The sequence below is a fragment of the Fringilla coelebs genome (assembly GCF_963513975.1).
Source record: "Fringilla coelebs genome assembly, chromosome: 36".
In the NCBI taxonomy this organism is placed as follows: Eukaryota; Metazoa; Chordata; class Aves; order Passeriformes; family Fringillidae; genus Fringilla; species Fringilla coelebs.
Genome location: NC_140062.1, coordinates 1 through 20,058, shown reverse-complemented (window position 1 = coordinate 20,058; position 20,058 = coordinate 1). Strand labels below are relative to the sequence as shown.

The 20,058-nt window shown below is 58.8% G+C and overlaps 1 protein-coding gene across 1 annotated transcript in view; it reads right to left on the bottom strand.

The window, feature by feature from the left end:
* POLD1 (DNA polymerase delta 1, catalytic subunit) overlaps positions 1 to 19,221 on the bottom strand; it is a gene marked incomplete at both ends in the record, with an annotated part of 50,800 nt that extends 31,579 nt beyond the window's left edge. The window contains 9 exons of the mRNA XM_084224310.1: positions 767 to 855; positions 5,167 to 5,358; positions 6,973 to 7,083; positions 10,569 to 10,709; positions 15,170 to 15,274; positions 16,390 to 16,556; positions 16,677 to 16,710; positions 16,881 to 16,978; positions 18,879 to 19,221. Of these exons, the coding sequence (XP_084080436.1) occupies positions 767 to 855; positions 5,167 to 5,358; positions 6,973 to 7,083; positions 10,569 to 10,709; positions 15,170 to 15,274; positions 16,390 to 16,556; positions 16,677 to 16,710; positions 16,881 to 16,978; positions 18,879 to 19,221 (1,280 nt within the window). The remainder of the gene's footprint in view (positions 1 to 766; positions 856 to 5,166; positions 5,359 to 6,972; positions 7,084 to 10,568; positions 10,710 to 15,169; positions 15,275 to 16,389; positions 16,557 to 16,676; positions 16,711 to 16,880; positions 16,979 to 18,878) is intronic.
* Positions 19,222 to 20,058: the final 837 nt, after the last annotated feature.

The following is a 20,058-nucleotide window of genomic DNA, read 5'->3' as shown; positions in this document are numbered from 1 at the left end:
TTTTTGGGGTTTTTTTGAGGGAGATTTGGGGAAATTTTGGAGTTTTTTTTGAGGGGGATTTGGGGAATTTGGTTTGGGTTTTTTTTGAGGGAGATTTGGGGAATTTTTGGGGTTTTTTTGAGGGGGATTTGGGGAATTTTTGGGGTTTTTTTGAGGGGGATTTGGGGAATTTTTGGAGGTTTTTTTGACGGGGATTTGGGGAATTTTTGGGGTTTTTTTAAGGGAGATTTGGGGAAATTTGGGGTTTTTTTGAGGGAGATTTGGGGAATTTTGGGGTTTTTTGGGGGGGGATTTGGGGAATTTTTGGGGTTTTTTTTGAGGGGAATTTGGGGAATTTTCAGGGGTTTTTTTTGAGGGGAATTTGGGGAATTTTTGGTGGTTTTTTTGAGGGGGATTTGGGGAATTTTTGGGGCTTTTATGAGGGAGATTTGGGGAATTTTTGGGAGTTTTTTTGAGGGGGATTTGGGGAATTTTTGGGGTTATTTTGAGGGAGATTTGGGGAATTTTGGAGTTTTTTGGGGGGGGATTTGGGGAATTTTTGGGGTTTTTTTGAGGGGGATTCGGGGTAATTTTGGAGTTTTTTTTAAGGTAGCTTTGGGGAATTTTTGGGGTTTTTTTGAGGGGGATTCGGGGTAATTTTGGAGTTTTTTTTAAGGTAGCTTTGGGGAATTTTTGGGGTTTTTTTGAGGGAGATTTGAGGAATTTTTGGGGTTATTTTTGAGTGAGATTTGGGGAATTTTTGGGTTTTTTTGTGCCCCCCACTCACCCTTTGAGGGGCTCAATCACCGTGGCCCCCTCGAAATCCTCTCCCCCCTCCGACTTCACCACTGGCAGCAGCAAATCCTCCTGCATGGCCTGGGAGGGGCAAAAAAACCACCAAAATGTCTCAAATTCACCCCAAAAACCATCCCAGAATGCACACCCATAAAAATACAATTTGAAAAATACATAAATTCCAAAAAAAACCCTTAAAAATCCCCCAAAAATCCCTAAAAACCCCTCCCAAAACCCCCCCAAAAATCCTATGTAAAAACCACCCAAATCCCCAAAAATTCCCCCAAAATCCCTTCACAAAATTCACCCCAAAACAGCCCTGGGTGATCCCAACGTTCCCAAGTCCCCTCGGTGTCCCCAAATGTCCCCAAATCCTCTCACCTGCAGCTCTGTCACCGTCGGCCATTTTGTCCCCTCACGTTTTCCCGCCCTTTTTCCCCCCTCACGTTTTCCCGCCTTTTTCCCCCCTCACGTTTTCCCGCTCTTTTTCCCCCTCACGTTTCCCTCCATTTTCCCCTCACGTTTCTCTCCCTCTTCCTCTCACACTTTCCACTCTTTTCCCCTCACATTTTTCACCCTTTTCCCCTCACATTTTTCTCCCTTTTCCCCCTCACATTTCCCACTCTTTTTCCCCCTCACGTTTTCCCGCCCTTTTTCCCCCCTCACGCTTCCCTCCATTTTCCCCTCACGTTTCTCTCCCTCTTCCTCTCACACTTTCCACTCTTTTCCCCTCACATTTTCCACCCTTTCCCCCTCACGTTTCCCTCAATTTCCCGCTCACATTTTTCACCCTTTTCCCCTCACATTTTTCTCCCTTTCCCCCCTCACATTTCCCACTCTTTTTCCCCCTCACGTTTTCCCGCTCTTTTTCCCCCTCACACTTCCCTCCATTTTCCACTCCCGTTTCTCTCCCTCTTCCCCTCACATTTTCCACCCTTTTCTCCTCATTTTCCCGCTATTTCCCCCTCACATTTCTCTCCCCCTCACATTTTTCATTCTTTTCCTCCCCTCACATTTCACCCCCTTTTCCATTCAGATTTTCCACCCTTTTCTCCTCACATTCCTCTCTCTCTTCCCTTCACATTTTTCACCCTTTTCTCCCTTCATATTATCCACCCTTTTCCCCTCACATTTCCCTCCATTTTCCCCTCACGTTTCTCTCCCTCTTCCCCTCACATTTTCCACCCTTTCCCCCTCACGTTTCCCTCCATTTTTCCATCACATTTCCTGCTCTTTCCCCCTCACATTTCCTTTCATTTTCCCCTCACATTTTCCACCCTTTTCTCCTCACCTTTCCCTCCATTTTCCCCTCACATTTCCTTTCATTTTCACCTCACATTTTCCACCCTTTCCCCCTCACGTTTCCCGTTATTTTCCCCTCACATTTCTCTCCCTCTTCCCCATACATTTTCCATTCTTTTCCCCTCACGTTTCCTTTCATTTTCTCCTCACATTTCCACCCTTTCCCCTCACATTTCACCCCCTTTTCCCTTCACATTTTCCACCCTTTTCTCCTCACATTTCTCTCACATTCCTCTCTCTCTTCCCCTCACATTTTCCACCCTTTCCCCCTCACATTTCCCTCCATTTCCCCCTCATATTTCCCTCCATCTTCCCCTCACATTTCCCACTCTTTTTTCCCCTCACCTTTCCCTCCCTTTCCTTCTCACATTTCCCTCCATTTTCCCCTCCCTTTTCCCCTCACATTTCCCCCATTTTCCCCTCACATTTCCTACCATTTTACCCCCTCAAGTTTCCCGTTATTTTCTCCTCAGATTTCTCTCCATTTCTCCCTCACATTTTCCACCCTTTCCCCCTCACGTTTTCCTCCATTTTCCCCTCACATTTCACATCATTTTCCCCTCCTATCTCCTGCTCTTTCCCCCTCACATTTCCCTCAATTTCCCCCTCACATTTTTCACCCTTTTCCCCTCACATTTCCCTCCCTTTCCCCCTCATATTTCCCACTTTTCCCCCCTCACATTTCCCCCATTTTCCCCTCACGTTTCCCGTTATTTTCCCCTCACATTTCTCTCCCTCTTCCCCTCACATTTTCCATCTTTTCCCCCTCACGTTTCCTTTCATTTTCTCCTCTCATTTCCACCCTTTCCCCTCACATTTCCCACCCTTTCCCCCTCACATTTTCCACCCTTTTCCCGTCACCGTTTCCTCCATTTCCCACTCACATTCACCACCATTTTCCCCTCACCTTTCCCTCCATTTCCCCGTCACCTTTCCCTCCATTTTCCCCTCACATTCGCCGCCATTTTCCCCTCACATTTTCCACCCTTTCCCCCTCACATTTTCTACCCTTTCCCCCTCACATTCCTCTCTCTCTTCCTCTCACATTTTCCACCCTTTCCCCTTCACATTTCCCACCCTTTTCCCCTCACCTTTCCCTCCACTTCCCCGTCACCTTTCCCTCCATTTCCCCTCACGTTCACTGCCATTTCCCCCTCACATTTTCCACCCTTTCCCCCTTACCTTTCCCACACTTTCCCCTTCACCTTTCTCTCTATTTTCCCCTCACCTTTCCCCCTCACATTTTCTACGCCTTCCCCCTCACATTTTCTACGCCTTCCCCCTCACATTCCTCTCTCTTCCCCTCACATTTTCCACCCTTTTCCCCCTCACGTTTGCCGCCATTTCCCCCTCACCTTTCCCTCCATTTCCCCCTCACCTTTCCCTCCATTTTCCCCTCACGTTCGCCGCCATTTTCCCCTCACCTTTCCCACCATTTTCCCCCACGTTTCCCATCCTTTTCCCCTGACCTTTCCCGCTCTTTCCCCCTCAACTTTCCCACCCTTTCCCCCTCACATTCCTCTCTCTCTTCCCCTCACATTTTTCACCCTTTTCCCCTCACATTTTCCACCCTTTCCCCTTCACATTTCCCACCCTTTTCCCCTCACCTTTCCCTCCATTTTCCCCTCACGGTCGCCGCCATTTCCCCCTCACATTTTTCTCCATTTCCCCCTCACCCGTCCCACCCTTTCCCCCTCACATTCCTCTCTCTCTTCCCCTCACATTTTCCACCCTTTTCCCCTCACCTTTCCCACCCTTTCCCCCTCACATTTTCTACCCTTTCCCCCTCACATTCCTCTCTCTCTTCCTCTCACATTTTCCACCCTTTCCCCTTCACATTTCCCACCCTTTTCCCCTCACCTTTCCCTCCACTTCCCCGTCACCTTTCCCTCCATTTCCCCTCACGTTCACTGCCATTTCCCCCTCACATTTTCCACCCTTTCCCCCTTACCTTTCCCACACTTTCCCCTTCACCTTTCTCTCTATTTTCCCCTCACCTTTCCCCCTCACATTTTCTACGCCTTCCCCCTCACATTCCTCTCTCTTCCCCTCACATTTTCCACCCTTTTCCCCCTCACGTTTGCCGCCATTTCCCCCTCACCTTTCCCTCCATTTCCCCCTCACCTTTCCCTCCATTTTCCCCTCACGTTCGCCACCATTTTCCCCTCACCTTTCCCACCATTTTCCCCCACGTTTCCCATCCTTTTCCCCTGACCTTTCCCGCTCTTTCCCCCTCACCTTTCCCACCCTTTCCCCCTCACATTCCTCTCTCTCTTCCCCTCACATTTTTCACCCTTTTCCCCTCACATTTTCCACCCTTTCCCCTTCACATTTCCCACCCTTTTCCCCTCACCTTTCCCTCCATTTTCCCCTCACGGTCGCCGCCATTTCCCCCTCACATTTTTCTCCATTTCCCCCTCACCTGTCCCACCCTTTCCCCCTCACATTTTCTACCCTTTCCCCCTCACATTCCTCTCTCTCTTCCCCTCACATTTTCCACCCTTTTCCCCTCACCTTTCCCACCCTTTTCCCCTCACATTTTCTACCCTTTCCCCCTCACATTCCTCTCTCTTCCCCTCACATTTTCCACCCTTTCCCACTCACTTTTCCCACCTTTTTCCCCCTCACATTTCCCACACTTTTTCCCCCTCACCTTTCCCTCCATTTTCCCCTCACGTTCGCCGCCATTTTCCCCTCACTTTTCCCACCCTTTCCCCCACGTTTCCCACCCTTACCCCCTCACATTTTCCACCCTTTTCCCGTCACCGTTTCCTCCATTTCCCCCTCACATTTTACACCCTTTTCCCCTCATCTTTCCCTCCATTTCCCCCTCATGTTCGTGGCCATTTTCCCCTCACCTTTCCCACCATTTTCCCTCACCTTTTCCACCCTTTTCCCCTCACATTTCCCTCCATTTCCCCCTCACGTTCGCCGCCATTTTCCCCTCACCTCTCCCACCCTTTTCCCCTCACATTTCCCTCCATTTCCCCCTCACCTCTCCCACCCTCTCCCCTTCACATTTCCCACCATTTTCCCCTCACCTCTCCCACCTTTTCCCCCTCACCTTCCCCACCCCATCCCCACGCTCACCTGCCGCAGCAGCTGCGCCACCACCTTGACCTGCTGCCCGCGGGTCAGCAGGTAGCTGAGCGGCACGGCCGTCACCCGCGCCATCTCCACCAGCGTCACCAGCGTCATCAGCCGCTCCAGCAGCCGCAATGGCAGCACAGCGTCCTTCAGGCAGTACAGCGCCAGGCGGCGCCGCGTCTGCGCGTCACCGTTCTGAGGGGAGCGAGGTGAGAGGGGACACCATGGGGACAGCCATGGGGACATGGGGACACCATTAGGGACACTTTGGGGACATGGGGACAGCCTTGGGGACATGGGGACAGCCTTGGGGACACCGTTAGGCCGTGGGGCCCTCACGCAGCCGCAGCGCCAGCATGGCGTCCTTCAGGCAGTACAGCGCCAGGCGGCGCCGCGTCTGCGCGTCACCGTTCTGAGGGGACAGAGGTGAGAGGGGACAACATTGGGGACATGGGGACAGCCATGGGGACATGGGCACAGCCTTGGGGACATGGGGACACCATCAGGGACACCGTTAGGCCGTGGGGCCCTCGAGCAGCCACAGCGGCAGCATGGCGTCCTTCAGGCAGTACAGCGCCAGGCGGCGCCGCGTCTGCGCGTCACCGTTCTGAGGGGACCGAGGTGAGAGGGGACACCCTTGGGGACACCATGGGGACATGGGGACACCATTGGGACATAGGGACAGCCTTAGAGACATGGGGACAGCCATGGGGACATGGGGACAGCCTTAGGGACAGCCTTGGGGACATGGGGACAGCCTTGGGGACACCGTTAGGCCGTGGGGCCCTCACGCAGCCGCAGCGGCAGCATGGCGTCCTTCAGGCAGTACAGCGCCAGGCGGCGCCGCGTCTGCGCGTCGCCGTTCTGAGGGGACCGAGGTGAGAGGGGACACCATGGGGACAGCCATGGGGACATGGGGACAGCCATGGGGACATGGGGACAGCCTCGGGGACACCGTTAGGCCGTGGGGCCCTCACGCAGCCGCAATGGCAGCACGGCGTCCTTCAGGCAGTACAGCGCCAGGCGGCGCCGTGTCTGCGCGTCACCGTTCTGAGGGGAGCGAGGTGAGGGGGGACACCATGGGGACATGGGGACAGCCATGGGGACATGGGGACAGCCATGGGGACACCATTGGGGACATGGGGACAGCATTGGGACATGGGGACAGCCTTAGGGACAGCCTTAGGGACATGGGGACACCACTGGGGACATGGGGACAGCCTTGGGGACACCACTGGGGACATGGGGACAGCCATAGGGACATGGGGACACCATGGGGACATGGGGACAGCCTCGGGGACATGGGGACACCATGGGGACATGGGGACAGCCTTAGAGACACCACTGGGGACATGTGGACCCTTTGTGGCCATTTTGGGTTTGTTTGAGGCCATTTTGGGGCCATTTTGGGGTCGTTTGTGGCCATTTTGGGGTCATTTTCTACCATTTTGGGGTCGTTTGGTGGCACATCTGTAACTCCAGGTGCCCCCCAGGTGGTCCAGGTGACATTTTGGGGCCGTTTGGGGCCATTTTGGGGTTGTTTGGTGGCACACCTGTAACTCCAGGTGACCCAGGTGACCCCCAGGTGGCCCAGGTGACATTTTGGGGCTGTTTGTGGCCATTTTGGGGCCGTTTGTGGCCATTTTGGGTTAGTTTGAGGCCATTTTGAGGCCATTTGCTGCCATTTTGGGGTTGTTTGAGGCCATTTTGGGACCGTTTGCTGCCATTTTGGGTCGTTTGGTGGCACACCTGTAACTCCAGGTGCCCCCCAGGTGGCCCAGGTGACCCAGGTGACATTTGGGGACGCACCTGCAGCTCGGTGATGATGCCGTGGGGCACGTCCTCCTTCTGCTCGTGCAGGAAGTGCGCGCTGACGGCGTTCAGGGAGTACGAGCGCAGCTTGTGCTCCCTCAGCAGCACCTGGGGGAGACAAGACACCCCAAAATCACCTGGGGGAGCCCCAAAATCCACCTGGGGGAGCCCCAAAATCCACCTGGGGGAGCCCCAAAACACCCAAAACTCACCTGGGGAACCCCAAAACACTCTGAAACTCACCTGGGGAACCCCACAACTCACCCGGGGAGCCCCACAACACCCCAAAACTCACCTGGGGAACCCCAAATTCACCTGGGGGACTCCAAAACACCCCAAAATCCACCCGGGGGACCCCAAAATCCACCTGGGGAACCCCAAAACCCCCAAAACTCACCTTGGGAGCCCCAAACTCACCTGGGGAACCCCAAAACACCCCAGAACTTCACCTGGGGAACCCCAAAACACCCCAGAACTCACCTGGGGAACCCCAGAACTCACCTGGGGGACCCCAAAACACCCCAAAACTCACCTGGGGAACCCAGGTATGTCCCAGCTGTGCCCCAGATGTTCGTCCAGACCTGCCCCCAGATGTGCATCCAGATGTTGCCCCAGATGTGGCCCCCGATGTGCATCCAGATGTTGCCCCCAGATGTGGCCCCCAGATGTTTGTCCAGATGTGCATCCAGATGTTTCCCCAGATGTGCGTCCAGATGTGCCCCCCAGATGTTGGCCCCCAGATGTTGGCCCCCAGATGTTGCCCCCAGATGTGCCCAGGTGTTCCCCAGATGTGCATCCAGATGTTGGCCCCAGATGTTTGTCCAGATGTGCCCAGGTGTTCCCCAGATGTGCGTCCAGATGTGCCCCAAGATGTGGCCCAGGTGTTCCCCAGATGTGCATCCAGATGTGGCCCCATGTTTCCCCAGATGTGCATCCAGATGTGGCCCCCAGATGGGTTTTTCCAGATGTGCGTCCAGATGTGGCCCCCAGATGTGTCCCAGTTGTGTCCAGGTGTGCCCCAGATGTGTGTTCCAGATGTGTGCCCCAGGTGTCCCTCACCTGCAGCATGTCCAGGGTCACCCGCCCAGGTGTGTCCCAGGTGTGTCCCAGCTGTACCCAGGTGTGTGCCCAGGTGTGTCCCTCACCTGCAGCATGTCCAGGGTGACCCTCCCAGGTGTGTTCACCACCTTGCCCTGTCCCAGGTGTGTCCCAGGTGTGTCCCAGGTGTGCGCCCAGGTGTGTCCCTCACCTGTAGCATGTCCAGGGTGACCCTCCCAGGTGTGTTCACCACCTTGCCCTGTCCCAGGTGTGTCCCAGGTGTGTCCCAGGTGTGCGCCCAGGTGTGTCCCTCACCTGTAGCATGTCCAGGGTGACCCTCCCAGGTGTGTCCCTCACCTGCAGCATGTCCAGGGTGACCCTCCCAGGTGTGTGTCCCAGGTGTGTCCCCAGGTGTGTCCCAGGTGTGTCCCTCACCTGCAGCATGTCCAGGGTGACCCTCCCAGGTGTGTCCCTCACCTGCAGCATGTCCAGGGTGACCCTCCCAGGTGTGTGTCCCAGGTGTGTCCCCAGGTGTGTCCCAGGTGTGTCCCTCACCTGCAGCATGTCCAGGGTGACCCTCCCAGGTGTGTCCCTCACCTGCAGCATGTCCAGGGTGACCCTCCCAGGTGTGTGTCCCAGGTGTGTCCCCAGGTGTGTCCCAGGTGTGTCCCTCACCTGCAGCATGTCCAGGGTGACCCTCCCAGGTGTGTTCACCACCTTGCCGTGTCCCATGTGTCCCAGGTGTCCCCAAAGCCCCCTCAGGTGTGTGCCCAGGTGTGTGCCCAGGTGTCCCTCACCTGCAGCATGTCCAGGGTGACCCTCCCAGGTGTCCCCAGGTGTGTCCCTCACCTGCAGCATGTCCAGGGTGACCCTCCCAGGTGTGCCCAGGTGTGTCCCAGGTGTGTCCCTCACCTGCAGCATGTCCAGGGTGACCCTCCCAGGTGTGTCCCCAGGTGTGTCCCAGGTGTGTCCCTCACCTGCAGCATGTCCAGGGTGACCCTCCCAGGTGTGTCCCAGGTGTGTCCCTCACCTGCAGCATGTCCAGGGTCACCTGCCCGGGTGTGTGCCCAGGTGTGTCCCAGCTGTGCCCAGGTGTGTCCCTCACCTGCAGCATGTCCAGGGTCACCCTCCCAGCTGTGCCCAGGTGTGTCCCCAGGTGTGTCCCCAGGTGTCCCTCACCTGCAGCATGTCCAGGGTCACCCTCCCAGGTGTGTGTCCCAGGTGTGTGTCCCAGGTGTGTCCCCAGGTGTGTCCCAGGTGTGCCCCTCACCTGCAGCATGTCCAGGGTGACCCTCCCAGGTGTGTCCCCAGGTGTGTCCCTCACCTGCAGCATGTCCAGGGTGACCCTCCCAGGTGTGTTCACCACCTTGCCCTGTCCCAGGTGTGTCCCCAGGTGTGTCCCAGGTGTGCCCAGGTGTGTCCCTCACCTGCAGCATGTCCAGGGTGACCCTCCCAGGTGTGTTCACCACCTTGCCCTGTCCCAGGTGTGTCCCCAGCTGTGCCCAGGTGTGTCCCTCACCTGCAGCATGTCCAGGGTGACCCTCCCAGGTGTGCCCAGGTGTGTCCCCAGGTGTCCCCAGGTGTCCCTCACCTGCAGCATGTCCAGGGTGACCCTCCCAGGTGTGTCCCAGGTGTGTGCCCAGGTGTGTCCCTCACCTGCAGCATGTCCAGGGTGACCCTCCCAGGTGTGTTCACCACTTTGCCCTGTCCCAGGTGTGCCCAGGTGTGTCCCCAGGTGTGTCCCTCACCTGCAGCATGTCCAGGGTGACCCTCCCAGGTGTCCCCAGGTGTGTCCCTCACCTGCAGCATGTCCAGGGTCACCCTCCCAGGTGTGTTCACCACCTTGCCCTGTCCCAGGTGTGTCCCCAGGTGTACCCAGGTGTGTCCCCAGGTGTGTCCCTCACCTGCAGCATGTCCAGGGTCACCCTCCCAGGTGTGTTCACCACCTTGCCCTGTCCCAGGTGTGTCCCCAGGTGTACCCAGGTGTGTCCCCAGGTGTGTCCCTCACCTGCAGCATGTCCAGGGTGACCCTCCCAGGTGTCCCCAGGTGTGTCCCTCACCTGCAGCATGTCCAGGGTGACCCTCCCAGGTGTGTTCACCACCTTGCCCTGTCCCAGGTGTGTCCCAGGTGTGTCCCAGGTGTGTCCCAGGTGTGTCCCAGGTGTGCCTCACCTGCAGCATGTCCAGGGTCACCCTCCCAGGTGTGTTCACCACCTTGCCCTCCCCCAGGTGTGTCCAGGTGTGCCCCTCACCTGCAGCATGTCCAGGGTCACCCTCCCAGGTGTGTTCACCACCTTGCCCTGTCCCAGGTGTGCCCAGGTGTGTCCCCAGGTGTGCCCAGGTGTGTCTCACCTGCAGCATGTCCAGGGTGACCCTCCCAGGTGTGTTCACCACCTTGCCCTGTCCCAGGTGTGCCCAGGTGTGTCCCCAGGTGTCCCCAGGTGTGTCCCTCACCTGCAGCATGTCCAGGGTGACCCTCCCAGGTGTGTTCACCACCTTGCCCTGTCCCAGGTGTCCCCAGGTGTGTCCCAGGTGTGCCCAGGTGTGTCCCTCACCTGCAGCATGTCCAGGGTGACCCTCCCAGGTGTGTTCACCACCTTGCCCTCCCTGCGGCCGAGCTGGCGGGACTGGAACGCCGCGTCCTTCACCTGCGACGGGACCCCCCTGACGCGGCCCAGGTACGGGAACGACGACACCTGGACAGGTGAGGGACAGGTGAGACAGGGGAGGGGTTTGGGGACACCTGGGAGGGGTTTGGGGACACCTGGGGACACCTGGGGACCCTCCCTGACCCGGCCCAGGTACGGGAACGACGACACCTGGCAGCACAGGTGAGGGACAGGTGAGGGGCTGAGGGACACCTGGGAGGGGTTTGGGGACACCTGGGGACCCTCTCTGACGCGGCCCAGGTACGGGAACGAGGACACCTGGCACAGGTGAGACAGGTGAGAGGTTTGGGGACCCCCCCGACGCAGCCCAGGTACGGGAACAACGACACCTGGGAGCACAGGTGAGGGACGGGGGAGGGACAGGTGAGATGGGGGAGGGGCTGGGGGACACCTGGGAGGGGTTTGGGGACACTTGGGGACCCCCCTGACGCGGCCCAGGTACGAGAACGAGGACACCTGGCACAGGTGAGGCACAGGTGAGGGGTTTGGGGACCCCCTTGACCCGGCCCAGGTACGGGAACGAGGACACCTGGCACAGGTGAGGGACAGGTGAGGGGCTGGGGGACACCTGGGGACACCTGGGGACCCCCCTGACCCGGCCCAGGTACGGGAACGACAACACCTGGGACAGGTGAGACAGGGGAGGGACAGGTGACGCACAGGTGAGACAGGTGAGACAGGGGAGGGGTTTGGGGGACACCTGGGGACACCTGGGGACCCCCCTGACGGGGCCCAGGTACGGGAACGAGGACACCTGGCACAGGTGAGGGACAGGTGAGGGGTTTGGGGACACCTGGGAGGGACTTGGGGACACCTGGGGCACAGGTGAGGGACAGGTGAGACAGGGGAGGGGTTTAGGGACACCTGGGAGGGGTTTGGGAACACCTGGGGACACCTGAGGCACAGGTTAGGGACAGGTGAGGGGTGTGGGGACACCTGGGAGGAGTGTGGGGACACCTGGGGATCCCAGGTGAGCTCAGATGAGCCCAGGTGAGCCCAGGTGAGCCCAGGTGAGCCAGGTGAGCCCAGGTGTGCCCAGGTGAGCCCAGGTGTGCCCAGGTGAGCCCAGGTGTGCCCAGGTGAGCCAGGTGAGCCTCACCTGCAGCACCTGAGCCCTCTGGATCAGGTAGGGCAGGTCGAAGTTGTGGATGTTGGGGGGGGTTGGGGGGGATCCCTGGGATCTGGGGGTGCTCAGGTGAGCTCAGGTGAACTCAGGTGAGCCCAGGTGAGCCCAGGTGAGCCAGGTGAGCCTCACCTGCAGCACCTGAGCCCTCTGGATCAGGTAGGGCAGGTCAAAGTTGTGGATGTTGGGGGGGGGGGTTGGGGGTGCCCAGGTGAGCCCAGGTGAGCCCAGGTGAGCCAGGTGAGCCCAGGTGAGCCCAGGTGTGCCCAGGTGAGCCCAGGTGAGCCCAGGTGTGCCCAGGTGAGCCAGGTGAGCCCAGGTGAGCCCAGGTGAGCCAGGTGAGCCTCACCTGCAGCACCTGTGCCCTCTGGATCAGGTAGGGCAGGTTGAAGTTGTGGATGCTGGGGGGGGTTGGGGGGGATCCCTGGGATCTGGGGGCGCCCAGGTGAGCCCAGGTGAGCCCAGGTGAGCTCAGGTGTGCCCAGGTGTGCTCAGGTGAGCCCAGGTGAGCCAGGTGTGCCCAGGTGAGCCTCACCTGCAGCACCTGAGCCCTCTGGATCAGGTAGGGCAGGTCGAAGTTGTGGATGTTGGGGGGGGGTTTGGGGGGGATCCCTGGGATCTGGGGGTGCTCAGGTGAGCCCAGGTGAGCCCAGGTGAGCCCAGGTGAGCCAGGTGAGCCCAGGTGAGCCCAGGTGAGCCCAGGTGAGGCAGGTGAGCCCAGGTGTGCCCAGGTGAGCCCAGGTGAGCCCAGGTGAGCCAGGTGAGCCCAGGTGAGCCAGGTGAGCCCAGGTGTGCCCAGGTGAGCCCAGGTGAGCCAGGTGAGCCCAGGTGTGCCCAGGTGAGCCCAGGTGAGCCCAGGTGTGCCCAGGTGAGCCTCACCTGCAGCACCTGAGCCCTCTGGATCAGGTAGGGCAGGTCGAAGTTGTGGATGTTGGGGGGGGTTGGGGGGGGGGTTTGGGGGGATCCCTGGGATCTGGGGGTTCCCAGGTGAGCTCAGGTGAGCTCAGGTGAGCCCAGGTGAGCCCAGGTGAGCCAGGTGAGCCTCACCTGCAGCACCTGAGCCCTCTGGATCAGGTAGGGCAGGTCGAAGTTGTGGATGTTGGGGGGGTTGGGGGGGATCCCTGGGATCTGGGGGTTCCCAGGTGAGCTCAGGTGAGCCAGGTGAGCCAGGTGTGCCCAGGTGAGCCAGGTGTGCCAAGGTGACCCAGGTGAGCCTCACCTGCAGCACCTGAGCCCTCTGGATCAGGTAGGGCAGGTCGAAGTTGTGGATGTTGGGGGGGGGTTTGGGGGGGATCCCTGGGATCTGGGGGAGCTCAGGTGAGCCCAGGTGAGCCCAGGTGAGCTCAGGTGTGCCCAGGTGAGCCTCACCTGCAGCACCTGAGCCCTCTGGATCAGGTAGGGCAGGTCGAAGTTGTGGATGTTGGGGGGGGTTGGGGGGGATCCCTGGGATCTGGGGGTGCTCAGGTGAGCCCAGGTGAGCCCAGGTGAGCTCAGGTGAGCTCAGGTGTGCCCAGGTGTGCCCAGGTGAGCCCAGGTGAGCTCAGGTGAGCCACGTGAGCCCAGGTGAGTCTCAGGTGAGTCCAGGTGAGCCCAGGTGACCCAGGTGAGCCAGGTGAGCCCAGGTGTGCCCAGGTGAGCCCAGGTGAGCCCAGGTGAGCCAGGTGAGCCCAGGTGAGCCCAGGTGAGCTCAGGTGTGCCCAGGTGAGCCCAGGTGAGCCAGGTGAGCCCAGGTGAGCCCAGGTGTGCCCAGGTGAGCCCAGGTGTGCCCAGGTGTGCCCAGGTGAGCCCAGGTGAGCCTCACCTGCAGCACCTGAGCCCTCTGGATCAGGTAGGGCAGGTCGAAGTTGTGGATGTTGGGGGGGGGTTGGGGGGGATCCCTGGGATCTGGGGGTGCTCAGGTGAGCCCAGGTGAGCCCAGGTGAGCCAGGTGAGCCCAGGTGTGCCCAGGTGAGCCCAGGTGTGCCCAGGTGACCCAGGTGAGCCCAGGTGAGCCCAGGTGAGCCCAGGTGAGCCTCACCTGCAGCACCTGAGCCCTCTGGATCAGGTAGGGCAGGTGCAGGGTGGGGGTTTGGGGGGGGTCCCTGGGATCTGGGGGTGCCCAGGTGAGCCCAGGTGAGCCCAGGTGAGCCCAGGTGTGCCCAGGTGTGCCCAGGTGAGCCCAGGTGTGCCCAGGTGACCCAGGTGAGCCCAGGTGAGCCCAGGTGAGCCCAGGTGAGCCTCACCTGCAGCACCTGAGCCCTCTGGATCAGGTAGGGCAGGTGCAGGGTGGGGGTTTGGGGGGGGTCCCTGGGATCTGGGGGTGCCCAGGTGAGCCCAGGTGAGCCCAGGTGAGCCCAGGTGTGCCCAGGTGTGCCCAGGTGAGCCCAGGTGTGCCCAGGTGACCCAGGTGAGCCCAGGTGAGCCAGGTGAGCCCAGGTGAGCCAGGTGAGCCCAGGTGTGCCCAGGTGAGCCCAGGTGAGCCCAGGTGTGCCCAGGTGAGCCCAGGTGAGCCCAGGTGTGCCCAGGTGAGCCCAGGTGAGCCCAGGTGTGTCCAGGTGAGCCCAGGTGAGCCAGGTGAGCCCAGGTGAGCCCAGGTGAGCCCAGGTGAGCCCAGGTGTGCCCAGGTGAGCCCAGGTGTGCCCAGGTGACCCAGGTGACCCAGGTGAGCCCAGGTGAGCCAGGTGAGCCAGGTGACCCAGGTGAGCCCAGGTGAGCCCAGGTGTGCCCAGGTGACCCAGGTGAGCCCAGGTGAGCCAGGTGAGCCCAGGTGTGCCCAGGTGAGCCCAGGTGAGCCAGGTGAGCCCAGGTGAGCCCAGGTGTGCCCAGGTGAGCCTCACCTGCAGCACCTGGGCCCTCTGGATCAGGTAGGGCAGGTCGAAGTTGTGGATGTTGGGGGGAGTTGGGGGGGATCCCTGGGATCTGGGGGTGCCCAGGTGAGCCCAGGTGTGCCCAGGTGAGCCCAGGTGAGCCCAGGTGAGCTCAGGTGAGCCAGGTGACTCAGGTGAGCCTCACCTGCAGCACCTGAGCCCTCTGGATCAGGTAGGGCAGGTCGAAGTTGTGGATGTTGGGGGGGGGGTTTGGGGGGGATCCCTGGGATCTGGGGGTGCTCAGGTGAGCCCAGGTGAGCCCAGGTGAGCCCAGGTGAGGCAGGTGAGCCCAGGTGTGCCCAGGTGAGCCCAGGTGTGCCCAGGTGACCCAGGTGAGCCCAGGTGAGCCAGGTGAGCTCAGGTGAGCCCAGGTGAGCCCAGGTGAGCCCAGGTGTGCCCAGGTGAGCCCAGGTGAGCCCAGGTGAGCCAGGTGAGCCCAGGTGACCCAGGTGTGCCCAGGTGTGCCCAGGTGAGCCAGGTGAGCCCAGGTGAGCCCAGGTGAGCCAGGTGAGCCTCACCTGCAGCACCTGAGCCCTCTGGATCAGGTAGGGTAGGTCGAAGTTGTGGATGTTGTAGCCGGTGACGATGTCGGGGTCCACGATTCGAACAAACTCCGCCCACGACTGGGGGGGGGAGGGGCCACAATCACCTGGGACCCCGCCCCAGACCCCTCAAATTCCCAAAAATCCAAAAATCGGAGTTTTTTAACCCAAAATCCCCGTTTTGAACCCCAAAATCCCCATTTTGAACCCCAAAATTGGAGTTTTTCACTCCAAAATTCCCGTTTTTCACTCCAAAATCCCCGTTTTTCTCCCCAAAATCCCTGTTTTGCACCCCAAAATCCCCATTTTTCATCCCAAAATCTCCATTTTTCACCCCAATATCGGAGGTTTGCACCCCAAAATCCCCGTTTTGACCCCCAAAATCCCCATTTTTCTCCCCAAAATCTTCATTTATCACACCCAAATCCCCATTTTTCACCCCAAAATCCCCATTTTTCACCCCAAAATCCCCATTTTTCAACCCCAAATCCCCATTTTTCACCCCAAAATCCCCATTTTTCAACCCCAAATCCCCATTTTTCACCCCAAAATCTCCATTTTTCACCCCAATATCGGAGTTTTTCACTCCGAAATTCCCATTTTTCACCCCAAAATCCCCATTTTGCACCCCAAATCCCCATTTTGCACCCCAAAATCCCCATTTTTCATCCCAAAATTCCCATTTATCACACCCAAATCCCCATTTTTCACCCCAATATCAAAGTTTTTCCCCCCAAAATCGGGGTTTTCCACCCCAAAATCCCCATTTTTAATCCCAAAATCCCCATTTTTCATCCCAAAATCCCCATTTTTCACCCCAAAATCCCCACACCTGCAGCAGGTCCCTCTCGCAGTCGAAGCTCCTGACGGTGCCTCCAAATACCCCCCAAAACCCTTCCAAATCCCCCCAAAACCACCCCAAATCCCCCCAAAATCCACCCAAAACCCACCTGGGACCCCTCCCCAGACCCTCCAAATTCCCAAAAGCCCCAAAATCCCCGTTTTTCACCCCAAAATCCCCCCACCTGCAGCAGGTCCCTCTCGCTGTCGAAGCTCCTGACGGTGGCTTCAAATCCCCCCCTAAAACCCCCCTAAATCCCCTCAAAACCCCCCAAATTTTAGTCAAAGCCTTCCTAGAACTCCCCAAATTCCCAAAAGCCCCAAAATCCCCGTTTTTCACCCCAAAATCCCCACACCTGCAGCAGGTCCCTCTCGCTGTCGAAGCTCCTGACGGTGGCTCCCCGCAGGGGGGCGCAGCTGAGCAGGGTGAACACCACCCTCAGGAAGGGCTCGCGCGCCCCCTGCCGCAGCGCCACGGCCGCGATGGCGATCACCGGGTCCTGCTGCGGCTCCGGGAACACCCCTGCGACCCCAAAAACACCCGAATTCACCCCAAAATCGGATCCGGCACCCCCAAAAACCCCAAAAACCCGACCCGAAAACCCCAAAATCCGCCCCAAAATCGACGAAAGGGCCGCGCTACAGCGACGCCTGGTGGCCAAAGAGTGGAACTGCAGCTCAAAAGAGAGGAGCCAGAATTGAGCTGAACTTGCCCAAAATTGGGCTAAAAAACCCCAAAACTGAGTCCGGGACCCCAAAACTGAGTCCAGAACCCCAAAACTGAGTCCGGGACCCCAAAATTCCGATCTGTAACCCCAAAAACGACCCCAAAAAACTCCCAAAATGCCCCAAGCCCGCTGAAATCGGCTCCCTGCAGCAGCCCCTGCCGCAGCGCCACGGCCGCGATGGCGATCACAGGGTCCTGCTGCGGCTCCGGGAACACCCCTGCGACCCCAAAAACACCCAAATTCACCCCAAAATCGGATCCAGCACCCCCAAAAACCCCAAAAAACCGCCCCGAAAACCCCCAAAACCGCCCCGAAAACCCCAAAATCCGCCCCAAAATCGACGGACGGGCCGCGCTACAGCGACGCCTGGTGGCCAAAGAGGGGAACTGCAGCTCAAAAGAGAGGAGCTAAAATTGAGCTGAACTTGCCCAAAATTGGGCTAAAAAACCCCAAAACTGAGTCCCAGTCCATCCCAGTTTGATCCCAGTCCCTCCCAGTTTGATCCCAGTTTGATCCCAGTATATCCCAGTCCCTCCCAGTATATCCCAGTCCATCCCAGTACCTTTCCTGCCGGCACACTCGATGTCCAGGCTCAGCACCCTCAGGGGGGGCGGCCCCAGCCCCATCCCAGTCCCCGTTTAACCCATCCCAGTCCCTCCCAGTCCATCCCAGTTTGATCCCACTCCCTCCCAGTCCCTCCCAGTATATCCCAGTATATCCCAGTACCTTTCCTGCCGGCACACTCGATGTCCAGGCTCAGCACCCTCAGGGGGGGCAGCCCCAGCCCCATCCCAGTCCCAGTTTAACCCATCCCAGTCCATCCCAGTCCATCCCAGTTTAATCCCAGTGTATCCCAGCCCCATCCCAGTGTATCCCAGTATATCCCAGTATATCCCAGTCCCTCCCAGTCCCTTTTTAACCCCTCCCAGTCCCTCCCAGTATATCCCAGTCCATCCCAGTCCCTGTTTAACCCCTCCCAGTCCCTCCCAGCCCCATCCCACTCTCTCCCAGTCCCTCCCAGTATATCCCAGTCCATCCCAGTACCTTTCCTGCCAGCACACTCGATGTCCAGGCTCAGCACCCTCAGGGGGGGCAGCCCCAGCCCCATCCCAGTTTGATCCCAGTCCCTCCCAGTTTAATCCCAGTGTATCCCAGTGTATCCCAGTGTATCCCAGTCCCCTCCCAGTATATCCCAGTCCATCCCAGTACCTTTCCTGCCGGCACACTCGATGTCCAGGCTCAGCACCCTCAGGGGGGGCAGCCCCAGCCCCATCCCAGTCCCCGTTTAACCCATCCCAGTCCATCCCAGTCCATCCCAGTTTGATCCCAGTCCCTGTTTAACCCCTCCCAGTATATCCCAGTCCATCCCAGTACCTTTCCTGCCGGCACACTCGATGTCCAGGCTCAGCACCCTCAGGGGGGGGCAGCCCCAGCCCCATCCCAGTCCCAGTTTAACCCCTCCCAGTCCCTCCCAGTCTATCCCAGTCCCTGTTTAACCCCTCCCAGTCCCTCCCAGTATATCCCAGTCCATCCCAGTACCTTTCCTGCCGGCACACTCGATGTCCAGGCTCAGCACCCTCAGGGGGGGGCAGCCCCAGCCCCATCCCAGACCCATCCTAGTTTATCCCAGTCTCCCTTTAACCCGTCCCAGTCCATCCCAGTTTGATCCCAGTCCCTCCCAGTTTGATCCCAGTATATCCCAGTCCCATCCCACTCCCTCCCAGTCCCTCCCAGTATATCCCAGTATATCCCAGTATATCCCAGTCCATCCCAGTACCTTTCCTGCCGGCACACTCGATGTCCAGGCTCAGCACCCTCAGGGGGGGCAGCCCCCAGCCCCATCCCAGTTTGATCCCAGTCCCTCCCAGTTTAATCCCAGTGTATCCCAGTGTATCCCAGTCCCATCCCAGTCCCTCCCAGTATATCCCAGTCCATCCCAGTACCTTTCCTGCCGGCACACTCGATGTCCAGGCTCAGCACCCTCAGGGGGGGCAGCCCCAGCCCCATCCCAGTCCATCCCAGTTTGATCCCAGTGTATCCCAGTGTATCCCAGCCCCATCCCAGTATATCCCAGTGTATCCCAGTATATCCCAGTACATCCCAGTCCCTCCCAGTACCTTTCCTGCCGGCACACTCGATGTCCAGGCTCAGCACCCTCAGGGGGGGCAGCCCCAGCCAGGCCCCCTCGGGGGGGTGTCCCCGGATCCTCCCCCATTCGGCGTCGGCCTCCAGCTGGCACAGGGTGGCCTTGGGGGGGTCCCCGGGGGGGTTTTGGGGTGAATTCCCGAGGATTTTGGGGGTGGATCCTGAGGATTTTGGGGTGGATCTCGAGGATTTTGGGGTGGATCCTGAGGATTTTGGGGTGGATCCTGAGGATTTTGGGGATCCCCCCTCCATTTGAAGCCCCCCTGGGGCAGCTCCACCCAGCAGCAGCCGACCAGGCCCGAGTCGGCCATGAACCTGGGGGGGGAAAAATTGGGGGGATTTGGGGGGAAATTGGGAAAATTTGGGAAAATTTGGGGAAATTTGGGGAAATTTGGGGGTTTTGGGGAGATTTTGGGGGTTTTGGGGGGAAATTTGGGGAGTTTGGGGGAAAATTTGGGGGGGAAATTTGGGGGTTTGGGGGAAAATTTGGGGGGAAATTGGGAAAATTTGGGGAAATTTGGGGGTTTGGGGGGAAAATTTGGGGTAATTTGGGGGTTTTGGGGGGAAAATTTGGGGTTCAGGGGGGGGTTTGGGGGGGAATTTGAGGGAATTTTGGGGGTTTTGGGGAAAATTTGGGGGGATTTTGGGAGGAAATTTGGGGGTTTGGGGGAAAAATTGGGGGGGAAATTTGGGGGTTTGGGGGGAAATTTGGGGAGTTTGGGGGGGAAATTGGGGGGAAATTGGGAAAACTTGGGGAAATTTGGGGGTTTTGGGGAAATTTTGGGGGTTTGGGGGAAAAATTGGGGGAAATTTTGGGGGGTTTGGGGGGGAAATTTGGGGGTTTTGGTGGGAAATTTGGGGGTTTTGGGAGATTTTGGGGGGGAAATTTGGGGGTTTTGGGGGAAATTGGGGGGTTCAGGTGGGGTTTGGGGAGTTTGAGGGGGAAATTTGGGGGACTTAGGAAGGGTTGGGGGGATTTTGGGGGTTTGGGGGGGAAATTTGGGGAGTTTGAGGGGGAAATTTGGGGGAATTTTGGGGACAATTGGGGGTTCAGGAGGGGTTTGGGGGGGAAATTTGGGGGAAATTTGAGGGTTTGGGGGAAATTTGGGGAGTTTGGGGGGAAATTTGGGGGTTTTGGGGGAATTTTGGGGG